We start from the raw sequence: 16536 nt of genomic DNA, 5'->3' as shown, positions 1-16536 counted from the left end.
CAGTATTACCCTCTTGAGTCAGGTAACTCATTATTGGTACCCAATCAGGTAACTCAGTAACACCGGCAGTATTACCCAGTCAGGTAACTCATTATTACCCAGTCATGTAACTCATTATTACCCAGTGAGGTAACTCATTATTACCCAGTCAGGTAACTCATTATTACCCAGTCAGGTAACTCAGTAACTCAGTATTACCAGTCAGGTAACTCATTATTTCCCTTGTAGTCAGGTAACTCAGTAACTCAGTATTACCCAGTGTTTGGTAACTCATTATTACCCAGTCAGGTAACTCAGTAACTCAGTATTACCCTGTCAGGTAACTCATTATTTGTATAGTCAGGTAACTCAGTAACTTGTATTACCCAGTGGTGTAACTCATTTTACCCAGTCAGGTAACTCAGTAACTCAGTATTTCTGGTCCAGGTAACTCATTATTACCTAGTCAGGTAACTCAGTAACTCAGTGGATTACCCAGTCAGGTAACTCATTATTACCTAGTCAGGTAACTCAGTAACTCAGTATTACCCAGTCTGTAACTCAGTATTGACCCAGTCAGGTAACTCAGTAACTCAGTGGTTACCCAGTCAGGTAACTCATTATTACCTAGTCAGGTAACTCAGTAAATCAGTATTGGTCAGCTCAGGTAACTCATTATTACCTAGCAGGTAACTCAGTAACTGATCAGGTTTTACCACCCAAAGTCAGGTAACTCATTATTTAGTCTGCCAGTCAAAACTCAGTAACTGGCAGCAGGATATTACCCAGTTTGCAGGTAACTCATTATTACCCAGTCATGTAACTCATTATTACGGTCAGGTAACTCTCTTGTAGATTGCCCAGTCAGGTAACTCATTCATGTGACCCAGTCAGGTTTGACTCAGTAACTCAGTATTACCCAGTCAGGTAACTCAGGACTGTACTATGGTGTATTATAATAGTAACTGAAGTCTGGACACTGACTGTAGTCTATTATAATATTAACTGTAGTCTGGACACTGACTGTAGTCTATTATAATATTAACTGAAGTCTGGACACTGACTGTAGTCTATTATAATATTAACTGAAGTCTGGACACTGACTGTAGTCTATTATAATAGTAACTGTAGTCTGGACACTGACTGTAGTCTATTATAATATTAACTGAAGTCTGGACACTGACTGTAGTCTATTATAATAGTAACTGTAGTCTGGACACTGACTGTAGTCTATTATAATATTAACTGTAGTCTGGACACTGACTGTAGTCTATTATAATAGTAACTGAAGTCTGGACACTGACTGTAGTCTATTATAATAGTAACTGAAGTCTGGACACTGACTGTAGTCTATTATAATAGTAACTGAAGTCTGGACACTGACTGTAGTCTATTATAATATTAACTGAAGTCTGGACACTGACTGTAGTCTATTATAATATTAACTGAAGTCTGGACACTGACTGTAGTCTATTATAATATTAACTGTAGTCTGGACACTGACTGTAGTCTATTATAATATTAATAATATTCTGAAGTCTGGACACTGACTGTAGTCTATTATAATAGTAACTGAAGTCTGGACACTGACTGTAGTCTATTATAATATTAACTGAAGTCTGGACACTGACTGTAGTCTATTATAATATTAACTGAAGTCTGGACACTGACTGTAGTCTATTATAATAGTAACTGAAGTCTGGACACTGACTGTAGTCTATTATAATAGTAACTGAAGTCTGGACACTGACTGTAGTCTATTATAATATTAACTGAAGTCTGGACACTGACTGTAGTCTATTATAATAATTAACTGAAGTCTGGACACTGACTGTAGTCTATTATAATATAATAGTAACTGAAGTCTGGACACTGACTGTAGTCTATTATAATATTAACTGAAGTCTGGACACTGACTGTAGTCTATTATAATATTAACTGAAGTCTGGACACTGACTGTAGTCTATTATAATATTAACTGAAGTCTGGACACTGACTGTAGGTCTCATGTAGTCTATTATAATATTAACTGAAGTCTGGACACTGACTGTAGTCTATTATAATATTAACTGAAGTCTGGACACTGACTGTAGTCTATTATAATATTAACTGTAGTCTGGACACTGACTGTAGTCTATTATAATATTAACTGAAGTCTGGACACTGACTGTAGTCTATTATAATAGTAACTGAAGTCTGGACACTGACTGTAGTCTATTATAATAGTAACTGAAGTCTGGACACTGACTGTAGTCTATTATAATATTAACTGAAGTCTGGACACTGACTGTAGTCTATTATAATAGTAACTGAAGTCTGGACACTGACTGTAGTCTATTATAATAGTAACTGAAGTCTGGACACTGACTGTAGTCTATTATAATAGTAACTGAAGTCTGGACACTGACTGTAGTCTATTATAATAATATAACTGAAGTCTGGACACTGACTGTAGTCTCATTATAATAATAGTAACTGAAGTCTGGACACTGACTGTAGTCTATTATAATAGTAACTGAAGTCTGGACACTGACTGTAGTCTATTATAATATTAACTGAAGTCTGGACACTGACTGTAGTCTATTATAATATTAACTGAAGTCTGGACACTGACTGTAGTCTATTATAATATTAACTGAAGTCTGGACACTGACTGTAGTCTATTATAATATTAACTGAAGTCTGGACACTGACTGTAGTCTATTATAATATTAACTGAAGTCTGGACACTGACTGTAGTCTATTATAATATTAACTGAAGTCTGGACACTGACTGTAGTCTATTATAATATTAACTGAAGTCTGGACACTGACTGTAGTCTATTATAATAGTAACTGAAGTCTGGACACTGACTGTAGTCTATTATAATAGTAACTGAAGTCTGGACACTGACTGTAGTCTATTATAATATTAACTGAAGTCTGGACACTGACTGTAGTCTATTATAATAGTAACTGAAGTCTGGACACTGACTGTAGTCTATTATAATAGTAACTGAAGTCTGGACACTGACTGTAGTCTATTATAATATTAACTGAAGTCTGGACACTGACTGTAGTCTATTATAATATTAACTGAAGTCTGGACACTGACTGTAGTCTATTATAATAGTAACTGAAGTCTGGACACTGACTGTAGTCTATTATAATATTAACTGAAGTCTGGACACTGACTGTAGTCTATTATAATATTAACTGAAGTCTGGACACTGACTGTAGTCTATTATAATATTAACTGAAGTCTGGACACTGACTGTAGTCTATTATAATATTAACTGAAGTCTGGACACTGACTGTAGTCTATTATAATATTAACTGAAGTCTGGACACTGACTGTAGTCTATTATAATATTAACTGAAGTCTGGACACTGACTGTAGGTCTCATGTAGTCTATTATAATATTAACTGAAGTCTGGACACTGACTGTAGTCTATTATAATATTAACTGAAGTCTGGACACTGACTGTAGTCTATTATAATATTAACTGAAGTCTGGACACTGACTGTAGTCTATTATAATATTAACTGAAGTCTGGACACTGACTGTAGTCTATTATAATATTAACTGAAGTCTGGACACTGACTGTAGTCTATTATAATATTAACTGAAGTCTGGACACTGACTGTAGTCTATTATAATATTAACTGAAGTCTGGACACTGACTGTAGTCTATTATAATATTAACTGAAGTCTGGACACTGACTGTAGGTCTATTATAATATAATAACTGAAGTCTGGACACTGACTGTAGTCTATTATAATATTAACTGAAGTCTGGACACTGACTGTAGTCTATTATAATAAGTCTGGACAACTGTAGTCTATTATAATAGTAACTGAAGTCTGGACACTGACTGTAGTCTATTATAATAGTAACTCCTTCAGAACTAGGTGTTCCTTGCATTAATATTGTAGACCAAAAGTTAATTTTATCTCGGGAACCAGAATGGAGAAATATAATGTATTCCTTTCAGCATGATGGATCATTTTCACAGCTTTTCATTTTCTTTTAAACCAGTCAAACTGAAATCTCCTTGGTCCACAAATGTTCTCGCTCCGTGTGTGAGAGAGAAGCAGAAATGGAAGAGAGAACTTTACCCGATGTCAGCGAGATTGTCCATGATGCGTTGATCGTTCTATTGATTTATGACATCATTCTGCCGATCGGGGTTTTATCGGAACGTCAGCTTAACGGCAGAAGAGAAGCTGCACGTATCTAATTATAGACACGTTGACTAACAAACACCCTTGCACCGAAATGTCGGAAATTATAAGCAGAAACATGAGGCGTAGCAGCTATTCCCTCACCATCCCTGTCGTTCTGAATAACGCGCCCAGGTAGCTTACATCAGCCTTTCAGCCAATCAGATGAAAACATCATGACCGGTTGTGTTTATGCCACATTAAACATGTAGGCTAATACATTTTAAAAGTGAAACGACTGATCTTCACTATCATGCCCATATAAATCCTTATTCAAATGAAAGGGATTCTATACTGTATGTAATTCTATGATTAGACCTATGATCATATATAGAGAGGTCCCCATACCGGGAATGACATCTACTCTGATGGTCCTTCTGTAGCTCAGTTGGTAGAGCATGGCTTGTAACTAGTGGGTTCTTCCCGGGACCACCCCTTTGTATGCACACATGACTGTATGCTTTGGATAAAAGCGTCAGCTAAATGGCATATTTATTATTATTATTACTCTCACCCCTTTGTGTAATGTGTGCAGGCTTTTTGTTCCAGCCAAGCGCTAATACATCAAACCCAGTCAGAGCTTGTTTTTCTGTTGACTCAACAGTCTTGGAGAGATCTGAGCCTCCAGGCTGACCTTGCTCTGCCTGATCCAACACACTGTCTATCTAGTGCTTGTTGTCCTACATTGATAATCATATTGACATGCAGAATCAAGACGTGATTTGTCTGTGTATTGATCCAGTGATATCAGAACATGGGGAGGGGCCTGGTGTGTTCCTGTACACACTCAGTGTTTATGGGGAGGGGCCTGGTGTGTTCCTGTACACACTCAGTGTTTATGGGGAGGGGCCTGGTGTGTTCCTGTACACACTCAGTGTTTATGGGGAGGGGCCTGGTGTGTTCCTGTACACACTCAGTGTTTATGGGGAGGGGCCTGGTGTGTTCCTGTACACACTCAGTGTTTATGGGGAGGGGCCTGGTGTGTTCCTGTACACACTCAGTGTTTATGGGGAGGGGCCTGGTGTGTTCCTGTACACACTCAGTGTTTATGGGGAGGGGCCTGGTGTGTTCCTGTACACACTCAGTGTTTATGGGGAGGGGCCTGGTGTGTTCCTGTACACACTCAGTGTTTATGGGGAGGGGCCTGGTGTGTTCCTGTACACACTCAGTGTTTATGGGGAGGGGCCTGGTGTGTTCCTGTACACACTCAGTGTTTATGGGGAGGGGCCTGGTGTGTTCCTGTACACACTCAGTGTTTATGGGGAGGGGCCTGGTGTGTTCCTGTACACACTCAGTGTTTATGGGGAGGGGCCTGGTGTGTTCCTGTACACACTCAGTGTTTATGGGGAGGGGCCTGGTGTGTTCCTGTACACACTCAGTGTTTATGGGGAGGGGCCTGGTGTGTTCCTGTACACACTCAGTGTTTATGGGGAGGGGCCTGGTGTGTTCCTGTACACACTCAGTGTTTAGGGGCCTGTGTGTTCCTGAGCTGAGTGTGAATGGGAGGGGCCTGGTGTGTTCCTGTATACACTCAGTGTTTATGGGGAGGGGCCTGGTGTGTTCCTAATATACATACAATGTACATAGGGGCTAATATACATACTAATATACATACTAATATACATACTAATATACATACTAATATACATACATACTAATATACATACTAATATACATACTAATATACATACTAATATACATACTAATATACATACTAATATACATACTAATCTCCTAATATACATACTAATATACATTAATCTACTCTGTGTCCTGTAACTCTCTCTTTCTCTCTCTCTGTCTCTCTCTCTCTCTCTCTCTCTATGGGGAGGGGCTCTCTCTCTCTCTCTCTCTCTCTCTCTCTCTCTCTCTCTCTCTCTCTCTCTCTCTCTCTCTCTCTCTCTCTCTCTCTCTCTCCTCTCTCTCTCTCTCTCTCTCTCCAGTCTCTCTCTCTCCTCTCTCTCTCTCTCTCTCTGTCTCTCTCTCTCTCTCTCTCTCTCTCTCTCTCTCTCTCTCTCTCTCTCTCTCTCTCTCTCTCTGTCTCTCTCTCTCTCTCTCTCTCTCTCTCTCTCTCTCTCTCTCTCTCTCTCTCTCTCTCTCTCTCTCTCTGTCTCTCTCTCTCTCTCTCTCTCTGTCTCTCTCTCTCTCTCTCTCTCTCTCTCTCTCTCTCTCTCTCTCTCTCTCTCTCTCTCTCTCTCTCTCTCTCTCTCTCTCTCTCTCTCTCTCTCTCTCTCTCTCTCTCTCTCTCTCTCTCTCTCTCTCTCTCCACTCTCTCTCTCTCATTCTCTCCCTCTCTCTCTCTCTCTCTCTCTCTCTCTCTCTCTCTCTCTCTCTCTCTCTCTCTCTCTCTCTCTCTCTCCTCTCTCTCTCTCTGTCTCTCTCTCTCTCTCTCTCTCTCTCTCTCTCTCTCTCTCTCTCTCTCTCTCTCTGTCTCTCTCCGTCTCTCCATCTCTCTCTCTCTCTCTCTCTCTCTCTTCTCCCCCTCTCTCTCTCTCTCTCTCTCTCTCTCTCTCTCTCTCTCTCTCTCTCTCTCTCTCTCATTCTCCTCTCTCTCTCTCTCTCTCTCTCTCTCTCTCTCTCTCTGTCTCTCTCTCTCTCTCTCTCTCTCTCTCATCTCTGTCTCTCTCTCTCTCTCTCTCTCTCTCTCTCTCTCCCCTCTCACTGTCTCTCTCTCTCTCTCTCTCTCTCTCTCTCAGGGTCTCTCTCTCTCTCTCTCTCTCTTTCCCTCTCACCCCCTCCTCTCTCTCTCTCTCTCTCTCTCTCTCTCTCTCTCTCTCTCTTTCCTCTCTCACCCCCTCCTCTCTCTCTCTCTCTGTCTCTCTCTTCTCTCTCTCTCTCACTCTCTCTCTCTCTCTCTCTCTCTCTCTCTCTCTCTGTCTCTCTCTCTCTCTCTCTCTCTCTCTCTTTTCCTCTCACCCCCTCCTCTCTCTCTCTCTCTCTCTCTATGTCTCTGTCTCTCTCACTGTCTCTGTTTCTCTCTCTCTCTCTCTCTCTCTCTCTCTTTCCTCCAGGGTCTGACCATCAAGCCTCTAGTGAACTGGCTCAAAGTACCTCGTGCCACCAACCGCAAGCCCACCATCAACGAGGAGATACACGAGCGTGTGAGCGGTTCAGTTTCATTTCATCATATGAATGTAGTTGAAATCAACTTAAATTTAGTTCATTTCAGTTCGACCTATGTTTCTGTCTTCGTCACTGACGACTCAACTACGTCAAGCTCATCCTTAAAGAGCGATGTGTCACGTGACCACTCAGTCACTGTCACGTGACAGGAACTGCCGCTACGGTTCATCCTCATCCTTAAAGAGCGATGTGTCACATGACCACTCAGTCACTGTCACGTGACAGGAACAGCCGCTACGGTTCATCCTCATCCTTAAAGAGCGATGTGTCACATGACCACTCAGTCACTGTCACATGACAGGAACAGCCGCTACGGTTCATCCTCATCCTTAAAGAGCGATGTGTCACATGACCACTCAGTCACTGTCACGTGACAGGAACAGCCGCTACGGTTCATCCTCATCCTGTTCATCCTGACCAGGATCACTGTCAAGAGGAACAGCCGCTGTGTCATCCTCATCACTGTCAAGAGCGATGTGTCACGTGACCACTCAGTCACTGTCACATGACAGGAACAGCCGCTACGGTTCATCCTCATCCTTAAAGAGCGATGTCACATGACCACAGTCACTGACCACTCAGTCACTGTCACGTGACAGGAACAGCCGCTACGGTTCATCCTCATCCTTAAAGAGCGATGTGTCACATGACCACTCAGTCACTGTCACGTGACAGGAACAGCCGCTACGGCATCTCATCCTGAAACTGAACAGAGACAGACTCAGTCACTGTCACGTGACAGGAGGGACTGTCAGATAGGAGCTGCAGCACCTCATCTCAACAAACACACACACACATGCACTGTAACACGTGACAGGAACACCGACACTCCTGTAACACTGCACGGAGACAGACTGACAGGAGGGACACATAGAGCTGCAGCACTCACACAACACACACACATGGCACGCACGCACGCACGCACGCACACACACACACACACACACACACACACACACACACACACACACACACACACACACACACACACACACACACACACACACACACACACACACACACACACACCTCACCCCCTCATCTGTAGTGAAATCTTAGCTACTCTGTAACACTGTGACAGATATGGGCCGATTATCTCCTGTGACACTGTATCCCATCCATTCAGGCTGGCTATCAGGCTGGCTATCAGGCTGGCTATCAGGTTGGCTATCAGGCTGGCTATCAGGCTGGCTATCAGGCTGGCTATCAGGTTGGCTATCAGGCTGGCTATCAGGCTGGCTATCAGGCTGGCTGTCAGGTTGGCTATCAGGCTGGCTATCAGGCTGGCTATCAGGCTGGCTGTTAAAGGCTAGCAGAGAGCAACTCCTGTTGACAGAGAGATAAAACCATATCAACATGTATTGGGAAGATGGCCCTCTATTGCCCCGATAACTCTACGATGCAGAGAGAATAAATAATACCTTGGCATTACCCTGGACCTTCATCAGGTATCATATCATTACCTGACTGAATAAACTCTGTTAACTCAGACTGTGTACGGTCTCTCCCCAGGTCTCTGACCTGACTGTATACGGTCTCTCCCCAGGCCTCTGACCAGACTGTGTACGGTCTCTCTCCAGGCCTCTGACCTCTGACCTGACTGTGTACGGTCTCTCCCCAGGCCTTTGACCTTTGACCTGACTGTGTACGGTCTCTCCCCAGGCCTCTGACCTGACTGTGTACGGTCTCTCTCCAGGCCTCTGACCTCTGACCTGACTGTGTACGGTCTCTCTCCAGGCCTTTGACCTTTGACCTGACTGTGTACGGTCTCTCTCCAGGCCTCTGACCAGACTGTGTACGGTCTCTCTCCAGGCCTTTGACCTTTGACCTGACTGTGTACGGTCTCTCTCCAGGCCTCTGACCTGACTGTATACGGTCTCTCCCCAGGCCTCTGACCAGACTGTGTACGGTCTCTCTCCAGGCCTTTGACCTTTGACCTGACTGTGTACGGTCTCTCTCCAGGCCTCTGACCTCTGACCTGACTGTGTACGGTCTCTCTCCAGGCCTCTGACCTCTGACCAGACTGTGTACGGTCTCTCTCCAGGCCTCTGACCTCTGACCAGACTGTGTACGGTCTCTCCCCAGGCCTCTGACCAGACTGTGTAGGTCTCTCTCCAGGCCTTTGACCTTTGACCTGACTGTGTACGGTCTCTCCCCAGGCCTCTGACCTGACTGTGTACGGTCTCTCTCCAGGCCTCTGACCTCTGACCTGACTGTGTACGGTCTCTCCCCAGTCCTCTGACCAGACTGTGTAGGTCTCTCCCCAGGTCTCTGACCTGACTGTGTACGGTCTCTCCCCAGGCCTTTGACCTTTGACCTGACCGTGTACGGTCTCTCCCCAGGCCTTTGACCTGACTGTGTACGGTCTCTCCCCAGGCCTTTGACCTTTGACCTGACTGTGTACGGTCTCTCCCCAGGCCTTTGACCTGACTGTGTACGGTCTCTCCCCAGGCCTTTGACCTTTGACCTGACTGTGTACGGTCTCTCCCCAGGCCTTTGACCTGACTGTGTACGGTCTCTCCCCAGGCCTTTGACCTTTGACCTGTCTGTGTAGGTCTCTCCCCAGGCCTCTGACCAGACTGTATACGGTCTCTCCCCAGGCCTCTGACCTGACTGTGTACGGTCTCTCCCCAGGCCTTTGACCTTTGACCTGTCTGTGTAGGTCTCTCCCCAGGCCTCTGACCTTTGACCTGACTGTATACGGTCTCTCCCCAGGCCTCTGACCTGACTGTGTACGGTCTCTCCCCAGGCCTTTGACCTTTGACCTGACTGTGTACAGTCTCTCCCCAGGCCTTTGACCTGACTGTGTACGGTCTCTCCCCAGGCCTTTGACCTTTGACCTGACTGTGTACGGTCTCTCCCCAGGCCTTTGACCTGACTGTGTACGGTCTCTCCCCAGGCCTTTGACCTTTGACCTGACTGTGTACGGTCTCTCCCCAGGCCTTTGACCATTGTCTGACAGCCGTGGAGGACATCGCTGGACTCAACGGTTACCACCACTGGAGAGACAAGTCAGTAACCCTTAGCTCTGCAGGCCAATGTTTCAACTGAAATATAATTTATTATTATTGGATATTATCCACGGGGACTCTAAAGGGTCAACACTAACTTTCACTTCAGTTATATATTCACTAATGATGACTAAGTGGAAGTTTAGGAGTTTTCCTGGGACTGAAAACATACCGTGTAACATATACTGTCATTGTATAACCTTTCCCTCTGTGGGCGTCTACATTCAGGTGGGATATATATTATATAACCTTTCCCTCTGTCTACATTCAGGTGGGATATATATTATATAACCTTTCCCTCTGTGGGTGTCTACATTCAGGTGGGATATATATTATATAACCTTTCCCTCTGTCTACATTCAGGTGGGATATATATTATATAACCTTTCCCTCTGTCGGTGTCTACATTCAGGTGGGATATATATTATATAACCTTTCCCTCTGTCTACATTCAGGTGGGATATATATTATATAACCTTTCCCTCTGTCTACATTCAGGTGGGATATATATTATATAACCTTTCCCTCTGTCTACATTCAGGTGGGATATATATTATATAACCTTTCCCTCTGTCTACATTCAGGTGGGATATATATTATATAACCTTTCCCTCTGTCTACATTCAGGTGGGATATATATTATATAACCTTTCCCTCTGTCTACATTCAGGTGGGATATATATTATATAACCTTTCCCTCTGTCTACATTCAGGTGGGATATATATTATATAACCTTTCCCTCTGTGGTGGGATATATATTATATAACCTTTCCCTCTGTGGGTGTCTACATTCAGGTGGGATATATATTATATAACCTTTCCCTCTGTCTACATTCAGGTGGGATATATATTATATAACCTTTCCCTCTGTCTGTTCAGGTGGGATATATATTATATAACCTTTCCCTCTGTCTACATTCAGGTGGGATATATATTATATAACCTTTCCCTCTGTCTACATTCAGGTGGGATATATATTATATAACCTTTCCCTCTGTCTACATTCAGGTGGGATATATATTATATAACCTTTCCCTCTGTCTACATTCAGGTGGGATATATATTATATAACCTTTCCCTCTGTCTACATTCAGGTGGGATATATATTATATAACCTTTCCCTCTGTCTACATTCAGGTGGGATATATATTATATAACCTTTCCCTCTGTGGGCGTCTACATTCAGGTGGGATATATATTATATAACCTTTCCCTCTGTGGGATATATATTATATAACCTTTCCCTCTGTCTACATTCAGGTGGGATATATATTATATAACCTTTCCCTCTGTCTACATTCAGGTGGGATATATATTATATAACCTTTCCCTCTGTCTACATTCAGGTGGGATATATATTATATAACCTTTCCCTCTGTCTACATTCAGGTGGGATATATATTATATAACCTTTCCCTCTGTCTACATTCAGGTGGGATATATATTATATAACCTTTCCCTCTGTCTACATTCAGGTGGGATATATATTATATAACCTTTCCCTCTGTCTACATTCAGGTGGGATATATATTATATAACCTTTCCCTCTGTCTACATTCAGGGATATATATTATATAACCTTTCCTCTCTTGGGATATGGGATATATATTAACCTTTCCCTCTGTCTACATTCAGGTGGGATATATATTATATAACCTTTCCCTCTGTCTACATTCAGGTGGGATATATATTATATAACCTTTCCCTCTGTCTACATTCAGGTGGGATATATATTATATAACCTTTCCCTCTGTGGGCGTCTACATTCAGGTGGGATATATATTATATAACCTTTCCCTCTGTCTACATTCAGGTGGGATATATATTATATAACCTTTCCCTCTGTCTACATTCAGGTGGGATATATATTATATAACCTTTCCCTCTGTCTACATTCAGGTGGGATATATATTATATAACCTTTCCCTCTGTCTACATTCAGGTGGGATATATATTATATAACCTTTCCCTCTGTGGGTGTCTACATTCAGGTGGGATATATATTATATAACCTTTCCCTCTGTCTACATTCAGGTGGGATATATATTATATAACCTTTCCCTCTGTCTACATTCAGGTGGGATATATATTATATAACCTTTCCCTCTGTGGGTGTCTACATTCAGGTGGGATATATATTATATAACCTTTCCCTCTGTCTACATTCTGTATATATTATATAACCTTTCCCTCTGTCTACATTCAGGTGGGATATATATTATATAACTACATTCAGGTGGGATATATATTATATAACCTTTCCCTCTGTGGGATATATATTATATAACCTTTCCCTCTGTCTACATTCAGGTGGGATATATATTATATAACCTTTCCCTCTGTGGGTGTCTACATTCAGGTGGGATATATATTATATAACCTTTCCCTCTGTCTACATTCAGGTGGGATATATATTATATAACCTTTCCCTCTGTGGGTGTCTACATTCAGGTGGGATATATATTATATAACCTTTCCCTCTGTGGGTGTCTACATTCAGGTGGGATATATATTATATAACCTTTCCCTCTGTCTACATTCAGGTGGGATATATATTATATAACCTTTCCCTCTGTCTACATTCAGGTGGGATATATATTATATAACCTTTCCCTCTGTCTACATTCAGGTGGGATATATATTATATAACCTTTCCCTCTGACATTCAGGTGGGATATATATATACCTTTCCCTCTGTCTACATTCTGTATATATTATATAACCTTTCCCTGGGGTGTCTACATTCAGGTGGGAGCAGTTTGACAAGAACTACCTGAGCAAGTTGCTGCTGCGGAAGTCTGTGTACCGGAAGAGCGAGCTGTGGGAGGTCTATCAGAAAATCAATATTAGAGACGCCATCAGTGTTATAGACCAGGTATGAGGGAGGGGGGAGGGAGGGAGGGGGAGGGAGCTGTGGGAGGGAGGGAGGGAGCTGTGGGAGGGAGGGGAGGGAGGGAATGGGTGGCTCAGAGACACAACTGTTGCCATGGTTTTGTCCGGTGCACAGTTGTGTTGTAAATGTCAACTACGACCACTAGATGGCACTGCTCCTCAACTCACGGCAGCATGGCAGTGATGCACCAACAATGAACACCTGAATGTGTAAAGTTTCCCCAAAGTAGAGAGAGAGAGAGAGAGAGAGAGAGAGAGAGAGAGAGAGAGAGAGAGAGAGAGAGAGAGAGAGAGAGAGAGAGAGAGAGAGAGAGAGAGAGAGAGAGAGAGAGAGAGAAAAGAGAGACAAAAGAGAGAGAGAGAATAGAGACAAAGAGAATAGAGACAAAGAGAATAGAGACAAAGAGAATAGAGACAAAGAGAATAGAGACAAAGAGAATAGAGACATAGAGACAAAGAGAATAGAGAATAGAGACAAAGAGAATAGAGACAAAGAGAATAGAGACAAAGAGAGAGAGACAAAGAGAGAGAGACAAAGAGAATAGAGACATAGAGAGAGAGACAAAGAGAATAGAGACATAGAGAGAGAGACAAAGAGAATAGAGACATAGAGAGAGAGACAAAGAGAATAGAGACATAGAGAGAGAGACAAAGAGAATAGAGACATAGAGAGAGAGACAAAGAGAATAGAGACATAGAGAGAGAGACAAAGAGAATAGAGACATAGAGAGAGAGACAAAGAGAATAGAGACATAGAGAGAGAGACAAAGAGAATAGAGACATAGAGAGAGAGACAAAGAGAATAGAGACAGGGGGAGAATAGAGACATAGAGAGAGAATAGAGAGAGAGACAAAGAGAATAGAGACATAGAGAGAGAATAGAGAGAGAGACAAAGAGAATAGAGAGACAGAGAGAATAGAGAGACAGAGAGAATAGAGAGACAGAGAGACAGAGAGAATAGAGAGACAGAGACAGAGAGAATAATTAATCTCTTTGTCTCCTCGGCTGACACCACCGCATAATCTGAGACCTGAGAGTCGCCACATCAAACATCCCATCTCTACTGGTGACATCACAGTGAGTGATGGGTTCTGCATCCTAAATGCCTCCCTAAATACTGTGGTGCACCACTGTTGACTTGGGCCCATCGGGCTCTGTTTAGAAAGTGTCACGCTTCATAGGGTACCGTCAGGGACACAGCCTTAGTGGCGAAGGTGCATGACATCAGACCGCGTGACTGTGTGGGAAATAGATATGAGAGGTTTAGGAAAGTATTTTCAGGGGGGAATTCTTTGTTAATATCACCACCATGGCGTGTATTGGGTAGGCCTATTGGGTAGGCCTATTGGGTAGGCCTATTGGGTAGGCCTATTGGGTAGGCCTATTGGGTAGGCCTATTGGGTAGGCCTATTGGGTAGGCTATTGGGTAGGCCTATTGGGTAGGCCTATTGGGTAGGTCTATTGGGTAGGCCTATTGGGTAGGTCTATTGGGTAGGCCTATTGGGCAGACCTATTGGGTAGGCCTATTGGGTAGGCCTATTGGGTAGGCCTATTGGGTAGGCCTATCAGCTTACATGGCTGGAATGTTTAACAGGCGTGTGGTAGTTAGGTAGTCTTATCCTGTAGGAGAGATGTCTCCAGTAGGTAGGTAGTCTTATCCTATAGGAGAGATGTCTCCAGTAGTTAGGTAGTCTTATCCTGTAGGAGAGATGTCTCCAGTAGGTAGGTAGTCTTATCCTGTAGGAGAGATGTCTCCAGTAGGTAGGTAGTCTTATCCTATAGGAGAGATGTCTCCAGTAGGTAGGTAGTCTTATCCTGTAGGAGAGATGTCTCCAGTAGGTAGGTAGTCTTATCCTATAGGAGAGATGTCTCCAGTAGGTAGGTAGTCTTATCCTATAGGAGAGATGTCTCCAGTAGTTAGGTAGTCTTATCCTATAGGAGAGATGTCTCCAGTAGTTAGGTAGTCTTATCCTGTAGGAGAGATGTCTCCCTGTAGGTAGGTAGTCTTATCCTATAGGAGAGATGTCTCCAGTAGTTAGGTAGTCTTATCCTATAGGAGAGATGTCTCCAGTAGTTAGGTAGGCTTATCCTGTAGGAGAGATGTCTCCAGTAGGTAGGTAGTCTTATCCTGTAGGAGAGATGTCTCCAGTAGGTAGGTAGTCTTATCCTGTAGGAGAGATGTCTCCAGTAGGTAGGTAGTCTTATCCTGTAGGAGAGATGTCTCCAGTAGGTAGGTAGTCGTATCCTGTAGGAGAGATGTCTCCAGTAGTTAGGTAGTCTTATCCTGTAGGAGAGATGTCTCCAGTAGGTAGGTAGTCTTATCCTATAGGAGAGATGTCTCCAGTATGTAGGTAGTCTTATCCTGTAGGAGAGATGTCTCCAGTATGTACGTAGTCTTATCCTATAGGAGAGATGTCTCCAGTAGGTAGGTAGTCTTATCCTATAGGAGAGATGTCTCCAGTAGTTAGGTAGTCTTATCCTGTAGGAGAGATGTCTCCAGTAGGTAGGTAGTCTTATCCTGTAGGAGAGATGTCTCCAGTAGGTAGGTAGTCTTATCCTATAGGAGAGATGTCTCCAGTAGGTAGGTAGTCTTATCCTATAGGAGAGATGTCTCCAGTAGGTAGGTAGTCTTATCCTATAGGAGAGATGTCTCCAGTAGGTAGGTAGTCTTATCCTATAGGAGAGATGTCTCCAGTAGGTAGGTAGTCTTATCCTGTAGGAGAGATGTCTCCAGTAGGTAGGTAGTCTTATCCTATAGGAGAGATGTCTCCAGTAGGTAGGTAGTCTTATCCTATAGGAGAGATGTCTCCAGTAGGTAGGTAGTCTTATCCTATAGGAGAGATGTCTCCAGTAGGTAGGTAGTCTTATCCTGTAGGAGAGATGTATCCAGTTGGTAGGTAGGTAGTCTTATCCTATAGGAGAGATGTCTCCAGTAGGTAGGTAGTCTTATCCTGTAGGAGAGATGTATCCAGTTGGTAGGTAGGTAGTCTTATCCTATAGGAGAGATGTCTCCAGTAGTTAGGTAGTCTTATCCTGTAGGAGAGATGTCTCCAGTAGTTAGGTAGTCTTATCCTGTAGGAGAGATGTCTCCAGTAGTTAGGTAGTCTTATCCTATAGGAGAGATGTCTCCAGTAGGTAGGTAGTCTTATCCTGTAGGAGAGATGTCTCCAGTAGTTAGGTAGTCTTATCCTATAGGAGAGATGTCTCCAGTAGGTAGGTAGTCTTATCCTGTAGGAGAGATGTCTCCAGTAGTTAGGTAGTCTTATCCTATAGGAGAGATGTCTCCAGTAGGTAGGTAGTCTTATCCTGTAGGAGAGATGTCTC

General features: G+C 43.2%; 1 protein-coding gene and 1 long non-coding RNA gene across 33 annotated transcripts in view; one reads left to right on the top strand and one right to left on the bottom strand.

The window, feature by feature from the left end:
• LOC127928046 (sodium/hydrogen exchanger 5-like) overlaps window positions 1–16536 on the top strand; it is a 113040-nt gene that overhangs the window by 79106 nt on the left and 17398 nt on the right. Inside the window, 3 exon segments of the mRNA XM_052514947.1 lie at window positions 7196–7285; window positions 10248–10318; window positions 13068–13194. Coding sequence (XP_052370907.1) covers window positions 7196–7285; window positions 10248–10318; window positions 13068–13194 — 288 coding nt within the window.
• On the bottom strand, window positions 10406–12980 carry LOC127928047 (uncharacterized). Of its 32 annotated transcripts, none has more exons than XR_008130127.1 (7): window positions 12743–12974; window positions 12608–12699; window positions 12418–12466; window positions 11976–12331; window positions 11601–11858; window positions 11263–11526; window positions 10406–10610 (listed from the first exon to the last, which is right to left on the bottom strand). It is a non-coding gene; the product is annotated as an uncharacterized LOC127928047 (long non-coding RNA). The 32 variants fall into 32 exon arrangements; XR_008130136.1 differs by having other exon boundaries at window positions 12651–12742; window positions 12841–12974; XR_008130137.1 differs by lacking the exon at window positions 12418–12466 and having other exon boundaries at window positions 11976–12374; window positions 12651–12699; window positions 12743–12791; window positions 12884–12943.

Source organism: Oncorhynchus keta, unplaced genomic scaffold, assembly GCF_023373465.1.
Source record: "Oncorhynchus keta strain PuntledgeMale-10-30-2019 unplaced genomic scaffold, Oket_V2 Un_scaffold_20273_pilon_pilon, whole genome shotgun sequence".
Classification (NCBI taxonomy): domain Eukaryota; kingdom Metazoa; phylum Chordata; class Actinopteri; order Salmoniformes; family Salmonidae; genus Oncorhynchus; species Oncorhynchus keta.
The sequence above is the reverse complement of the archived record's forward strand: the minus strand, read 5'-3'. Positions and strand labels throughout refer to the sequence as shown.